Source organism: Physeter macrocephalus, chromosome 14, assembly GCF_002837175.3.
Source record: "Physeter macrocephalus isolate SW-GA chromosome 14, ASM283717v5, whole genome shotgun sequence".
NCBI classification, from domain to species: Eukaryota; Metazoa; Chordata; class Mammalia; order Artiodactyla; family Physeteridae; genus Physeter; species Physeter macrocephalus.
The window spans coordinates 20513589-20521726 of record NC_041227.1 but is presented as its reverse complement, the minus strand read 5'-3'; the positions used below and the strand labels follow the sequence as shown (position 1 = coordinate 20521726).

At 41.0% G+C, this 8138-nt stretch overlaps 1 protein-coding gene across 5 annotated transcripts in view; it reads right to left on the bottom strand.

Annotated features, from left to right (window-relative positions):
• Nucleotides 1–7143, bottom strand: part of CTNNBL1 (catenin beta like 1) — a 170719-nt gene extending 163576 nt beyond the window's left edge. For all 5 annotated transcript variants that reach the window (XR_003682743.2, XR_003682744.2, XM_028498220.2 and 2 more), the window contains exon 1: nt 7008–7143. Coding sequence is in view for 3 of the 5 variants with exons in the window: in XM_028498220.2 (XP_028354021.1) it covers nt 7008–7037 (30 nt within the window). In the remaining 2 variants the exon portion in view is untranslated. The remainder of the gene's footprint in view (nt 1–7007) is intronic.
• Nucleotides 7144–8138: the final 995 nt, after the last annotated feature.

Sequence of the window (8138 nt, the reverse complement as noted above, 5' to 3'; positions counted from 1 at the left end):
CACTACCAAATGTAAAACAGGTAGCTAGTGGGAAGCAGCCGCATAGCACAGGGATATCAGCTCGGTGCTTTGTGACCACCTAGAGGGGTGGGATAGGGAGGATGGGAGGGAGACGCAAGAGGAGGAGATACGGGGATATATGTATATGTATAGCTGATTCACTTTGTTATACAGCAGAAACTAACACAACATTGTAAAGCAATTATACTCCAAGAAAGATGTTAAAAAAAAAATGAGGTTCTAGAGGTTATCATACTAAGTGAAGTAAATCAAAGACAATACCATATGATATCACTTATATGTAGAATATAAAATATGATACAAATGAACTTATTTGCAAAACAGAAACAGACTCACAGACATAGAAAACAAATTTATGGTTACCAAAGGGGAAAGGGGGTGGGGAAGGGATAAATTAGAAGTTTGGGATTAGCAGGTACAAACTACTATATATAAAATAGATACACAACAAGGTCCTCTTTACAGCACAGGGAAAGACAATTCAGTAACTGAAGTAACGGATTTGAATCAAACTTTCTTGAAGTCTAACATGAAAGCAAAGAGATACAAGCCAGCAAGCAGACAAGATATTAGAACAAAAGCTTTCCAAAAGAGCATATTTGAAGGCACATACTGGTTCATTCATTCAATCATTAAACAACGATTTATTAGGCATCAACTAGCAGAGAGACACTCTCTAGATGCTGGTCCCTGCCTCTCAGTTCACTGCCTAGGGTGCAAGGGGGCACATAAATACAATGTATTTTGCGAGTATGAAAAGAACTCATCACGGGAAAAAGAGAAGATAAGGTTGCAAAGGGAGGAAGTGAACTTAAGAAAAAACGTCACTCAGAAGATGAAACAGAAAACACCCTGAAGTGGGAATATCAATAAGAATAGCAATTTATTTGTTACTTATACTCCCACTAACAATAAGTAACTTCAAAAAGCACTAGTCTAAACTGTCATGCAAAAAGAGCCTATTTCATGATGCTGTAAAGTGACATCATGATGATGACAATATTCTCAGAGTTAGAGGTAAAATGGGGCTACCAAAGAATGAAAGATATATTTGAGCACAAGTGTCCAGGCTTCCAATGTTTCTTATACACACACCATCAACAAAAAAACAGAACAGAAAAGCTCGGTTATAAGCTACAACACAACCCTAAGGAAAAAAAGCAGATAATAAGAAGTACAAACAATAAACACATGCAAGGGAAAAATGCTTATTAAAGCAAATGAACTAACACTTTATATACCTACTATATTAATGAGAAAAAATTAAATTATGACAACTAGTAGTATCGAGATTGCAGTAAAACTGGAACACACACTACTGTTAGCACTGTAAACTGATAAAGGATTACTTCCACATGAGCACTGTGTATTGCTTGACATACCTGCAGCTGAGGCAACCCCACCATCTCCTGCCACTCCCCTCCATTCACTCAATGCTCTGAACATTTCACTCCCATGCTTTTGCTGTCACTAATCCTAGTCAAGAATGACTCTCCTCAGCCTCCTTCAGTACCCACAGAATTTCTATTCATTCATCAGGGCTGAGATTCCAATGTCATCTCCTTTTCCTCAATGACCAAACCAAATCCATTCCCAGCAATACATCCCCTCTCCAGGCACACCCAATCGTTCCTTCCACTGTGCTCCCATAATACTTTATTCATACAGTTAGTTGTTGAAAGGTCTGTCTCACTCCTTAACTATGAATTCTTTAAGGTCCAAGACCATATCTTAATCATTTTAGCCCATGCAATACTTTGCACAGGAGATGATGGCACATGATAATTACTAACGACAGATGTGAGGGGAAAAATGTCACATGAATAAAGAAGTTCACTGCAATATTATCTCCAAGAACAAAACCTGGAGACCACCTAAGTACTCGATTATAGAGGAGCAATTTAGGGAAAAATGGTTGGTCTATCACTTGAGCAAAAAGTATGTAAACATTAAAAACAACATGAAGACTATGTAGAAACACAAAATATTTCTGGCAATGTTAAATTAAAGCACAGAACACAAAACAGTATATATACAATGGTTATAGCCATGCAAAATACATAAGGACTGTGGGAATATAAAAATATTTTATTGGATTAGGGTAGTAGTTTCCCTTTTCTTGAATACTTTAATACTATTCCTGTCAGATTATTGTCATTAAAATTTTTTACTTCAAAAGAAAGAAATAAGAATGGAAAAGGAGAAAGATTATCTATTCCAATAAGCCCCTGCAATCCAAAGAAATGCTATATTACTGACTGATAGGTGACAAGAGGAGTAGGTGTCTGCAGTATTGCCAAAACCAAGGGTCCCTGACCCCAATCTGCCTCAAAGAGAACACTTCTCACGTCACAAAATAAGTCATTCCCAATGAGCCAAACTGCACTAAATGTGAATTCTTAATTGCAAAACTTCAAAGGTAAGAACTTTTTCCAGACATCTGTGGAATCAGTATTAATGAGAATGCCCTGGAGCTCATATACGTGCCTATGCAGCAGAAACTTCTCAGCCAAGGAACTGCTGGGCACACTTCTTGATGAGATGTCTAAGCCTGAAGGCATCAAAAAAGTACATTTCCATATTGGGAACATAACTGGTTTCCCCTTTAAGACTTTTTCCACTGCTACCTGTCCACATTGTAATTCTCCTGTCTTTTCAAATGAATAGTTAACATATGTCAAGGATATAAGGCATATACTGAGGCACCTGCTGCCTAGCTCTATTACTAGAAGAACTAATCTCAGCAGAAAATTGGAATCTTCCCACCAAGTTGCCTCAAAAGTGAAATTTAGTAAGCATCCAAAAAAAAGTCAAATACTTTTAATAAACATTTTTGGCATTACATATTTTCTTTATTTACCTTAGTCCCTGAATTTTAGGAAAAGAAAGAACCAGAAGTCATATAGCTCAACCTCCTCATTTTACAGTGATTAAAAAAATGATGTACAGAGAAGGGAAGTGACTTATCCTGAATCACCCAGATAAATAATGATAAAGGTAGGATTAAAACTCAAATCTCCCAGATTTTCAGCCCCAATTCATTCTTCTACATCAAGCTTTTCTTATCCCTTGAAATCTCTGGAGCTCTTCGCCTAAATAATCAGTATCACAGAATTTTAAAGCTAGAAGGGACCTCAGAGAAACTTACCTAATCCCCTCATTAGGCATATAAGGAAACTGAGGCCCAGAAAGATTAAGTGATTTGCTCTCAATATCTGAGATGGCAGGGGCAAAGTATAACTTAAGCTCAAAATACTGTGAACTAATGGCCATGAGAAGGGGGGTGAATGTCTCAGAGAAGATTTTAAGAGGAATGTAGATCATTCTGGACCAGGGGTGCATCTCAAAGTGTGGTCCCTGGACCAGAAGCTTAAGCATCACCTGGAATCTTGTTAGAAATGCAAATTCTAAGGTCCCATGGGAGACTTACTGAATCAAACTCTGGGGGTGGGGATGTTCAAAATCAGACCACTTTGTCCCTGAGAAGTGAACTTCAGCGGTCATATTGAGTCTACTTTGTAAATGACAAGTATAATCAAAAGCACTTAAGATTTATGCATTCTTCTATACATGTACCATACTTCTACTTTAAAAGTTTTTAGAATTGTAAAACTAGATTTGGGTATTCAGTTGGTTCCAGTTCTGGCTCTGCTCCTTACTGGCTGTTTCATCTTGGGCCGGTAACTGACCTCTCTAGCTTGAGTTTCCTTTTCTATAAAATAGGCATGCCACCTACCTCAAAGGGCATGCTGAGAATTAATGTAAGAACATATCTGAAAGCACTTTAGTTCAGCACAGCACAGTGGTTAGGAACTCCAACTCTGAGGCAGGCACTTTTTTGTACCTCAGTTCCCCCATCTGTACAACAGGGATTTAAAACAGTACTTTCTTCATAGGGTTGTTATAAGGATTTAGAGAAATGATGCAGGCATGCAATGCATCTTTCATGTCTATAAAAAGTTAGTTTTCAAAGAGCTTTTGCATCCATTAACTCAGGTAATCCTCATGACTTTCCACAAGAGGATGAGAGCATTTATTATGGACTAGATTCCAGACTGTACCATCTTTTAGGAACAGGAAAAGTGGACACTGATCTTACAGAAAGAAAAGTGCATGAGTAGTGCACGTGGGGAATGAACAGAGCTGGAAATAAGATCAGGATTCTGGTTTCAACTCTTATCACTACCTTGGCCCACAACCTCAGGGAAGTCCCTTACCAAAATGGAGTTCACTTTTCATTTATAAATATGTGGGCTGAATGAGGTTATCTATAAGATTTCTCAAAATAAAATTCAAATTCCTTATCATGGCCCACAGGAAGGCCTACATAGTCTGTCATCTGCCTACATCTCCAACCTTATCACTTATCATTCCCCTGCTCATTCACCAAGTTCCAGGTACATCAGTCCTCTTCCTGATCCTCTAACAGGCTGCACCAGCTTCTATTTTAATACCTCACAGCCTGTGTACTGGCTATTCATTCCCTCTGCCTTGATTATTCTGCGCTTTTCACGATTGGCTCCTTCTCAACCATCGGTCCTTTAATGTCCATTCCTCAAAGTCCTTCCTAGACCATATTATCTAAAATAATAGGTCCTGTCTCCTGCTCCCAGCGGTTATTTTCTTTAGCAGCTCTGTCCAATAAAAATATATTGAGAGCCACAAACAAGCCACATATGTAACTTTAAATTTTCTAGTAGCCACATTTAAAAAGTTTTTAAGAAGATGGTATTAATTTTAATAATTTTCTTTAAGCCAACATATCCTAAGTATTATCATTTCAGCATGGAATCAATATAAAAATTAATATATTTTACAGTCACTTTTTTCATACTAAATCTTGAAAATCCGGGGTGTATTTTACAGGTGTAGCGGATCTCAATTCTAACTAGCCACATTTCAAGTGTTCAACAGTAACATGTGACCAGTGGCTACCACACCAAACAGCACAGCTCTGTAGTATACCCTGTGTATCCTTCAAAGCACTTATCATGATCTGAATTTCTCATTTGTTTACTTTCTTATCTTGTTACTTCCCCACCAGATTATAAGCTCCAAAAGAGCAAGAACCTTCTCTGTTTTGTTCAATGTTGTATGCTCAGTAGATGCAGTATATATTCAATAGATATTTGTTGAGCAAATGAATGAACCTCTTCTAGCTTTAATATTCTATGAGTCAGGGCTTCCCTGGTGGCGCAGTAGTTGAGGGTCCGCCTGCCGATGCAGGGCACACGGGTTCGTGCCCCGGTCTGGGAGGATCCCACATGCCGCGGAGCGGCTGGGCCCGTGAGCCATGGCCGCTGAGCCTGCGCGTCCGGAGCCTGTGCTCCGCAACGGGAGAGGCCACAACAGTGAGAGGCCCGCGTACCGCAAAAAAAAAAAAAAAAAAAATTCTATGAGTCAATGGGCTCATATGTAGGCCAAACAGGCATATAACCACTCATTCAACAACGCTCCTATTTCCTTTCTTCTTTCACATCCTATTACTGTCTTAAAAAGGAAATCACCTGGCTATATACCTCCCATTGCTTACAAGTTCCTTCCCACGATGTCTAGTTTCCAAGGTCAGTTCTATGTATACCAGCTGAGGGAATTGCATGAATATAATTGCTAACGTTTTTCGAAAGTTTACTCTTTGACAAGCATTGGGCTAAACACTTTACATTTCTCAGCAGCTTCAAAACAAACTTATATGATAGCTACTTTCATTGCCCCCATTTACAAGATGAGGAAACTGAGGCATAGAGAGGATAAGTATTCTGCTCAAGGTTACAGCAGCCAGTTAGCAGCAAAACAGAGATTCCAAGCCATAGGGCTTCAGACTCATGGCTCTTAATCCCCTATTCTCTACTGCAGAGCTGTCCAATGGAAATGTAAGGCCTGCTATACGTGTAATTTTAGTAGTGATACAAAAAGGCCAGTAGCTACATTAAAAAGTCAACAGAAATAGGTAAAACTTATTTTGAATATATTTTATTTCACCCATTACCCATATGATTAATATATGGGTAATGGGTGAAATATATAATTAATCAGTATGATCAATAATCAAAGTAATCAACATGATCATGTGATCAATATAAAAATTTTACTTTTTTAATACTGATTCTTCAAATTCCAGTGTGATTTGACACTTAGAGTACTTCTCAATTCAGAATAGTCCCATTTCAAGCGTTTGATAGCCATATGTGGCTAGTGGCTACCATACTGGACATTTAGGAAGTCAAAAGTGGGGGAAAAACGTTGAGCTGCGAGCCAAAAGATCTCATCTCTAATCCCAGCTCTTACTTGTTGAGTGACTTTGGACAAGTCCTTTCTACCCTCTGGGCCACTGTTTCCCCACAAGTACTCCGAGCAAGTGGGACAAGAAGAAGATTCCGAGGTACCCATCCCATGCTGGAATGTCAAACATCTGTCAATAACTGCAATTAACATGGGTCTGGCTTTCCACACTTTAAAATCAGCTTTCACATCTATTGGTTGATACAGTCCTGAAACAAACCTAACAGGCAGCTATTACTGTCTCCACTTTATATATACAAAAACTGAGGCTCGAAGAGGGCGACAGGACTTGTTCCAAAGCCACAGAGCCGGTCAGTAGAGAAGCTGGGGCTCAAATGCAAGAAGGGCCAGTGCTCTCCCACCACGACTACCAACTCAATGACTGGAGAAGAGAGTTTAAGGGGGATGGTTGTGAAGATAGTTTGGGGCCTTCAAAATAGTTGAAGGGAGCCAGGCCCCAGGGCAGGGTGAGAAGGAGCCCAGCCTTTAGTTGAGAAGGGGCCCAGGCCTTGGTTAGAAATAAACTGAATGAGCCCAGGAGAAATTCGAGGGAGTTACGTGAAATGAGAGGCTAGGACCCGGGTGACAGGAGACGTGAGGGGACCCGGGGCTGAGGTGGGAGAAAGTGAGATGAAGGGACTCTGGTCCTGCGACTCCTGCCCGGGTGAGAGGACGGTCCCCCCAACCCTCCTCGTCCCTCATACCTGGTAGCTCAGAAGTTCGCCAACATCCATGGTTCCAGGTTCAATCAACACCCTCTACTCTGATTCCCTCCACTCACGACCAAACCGCGGTGCCCACATAGACGGCTCCAGCCACACTGCTGTAAATCGCCTTGAGGAGGGGCCGCAGAGCCAATGAGATAAAAGAGCGCGCGTCGCGCGAGCCGGCCACACTGCGGTAAAAGTGTAGCTTTACGGCCACACTACCGTAAAGCGCGCTGCATTTGACAGTACTACTTCCTCCCGGAGCCTGAAGGGGGCGGGGAAAGGGGGCGGAGACTTGATGGAGGGTGGTGCGGTGAGAGAAAAGATGAAAGGAACCAGGGTTTATCACGTGCCTCGGGCGTGCAGGGTGTTTCCCTTGCGCTCTCACAATCCATTCTGACCTAGGCAGTTTTATCCCTCATTTTATCCTCAATTCGCAGAAAAGAAAACTGAGGCATTGAACTGCACTGTCCAGTACTATACCCACTAACCACATGTGGATTTAAATAAGGCTGTCTTCAACGGGGGCTAAGCCTCTGCCTTAGTCCCCTTGGCCATTAGCCCCCTGTTTTATATGTTCATGATATTTGTCTTTGTCCGTTCAGGCTGCTATGAAAAAAATACACTGGCTGGCTTATATACAACAGAAATTTATTTCTCATAGGTCTAGAGGCTGAGAAGTCCTAGATCAAGGCGCTGGTAGGTTCCTTGTCTGGTGAGGGCCTGCTTTACTGTTCACACACAATGCCTTCTCACTGTGTCCTCATATGGTAGAAGCGGATGAGGGAATTTTCTCCCACCTCTTATATAAAACCATTCATGAGGACTCTACCCTTAGGACCTAATCACCTCCCCCAAAGCCTCACTTCCTAATACCATCACCTTGGGAGTTAGGATTTCAGTTTATGAATTTGGGGGGAACACAAACATTCAGACCATCACAATATTTATAATCATCCTCCCCATCCCACCTCCACTGTCTCCAGTGATAACAGAAATTATTTTTATTCCTCAAACTGCCAAATCCTCTCCTCTTCTGCCTAGCCACTAACCCCACACCTTGACCAACTCTTTCTTATCCTTCAGGTCTCAAATGTCAGTTTCTTAGAGTAATCTTCCTCTACTCAC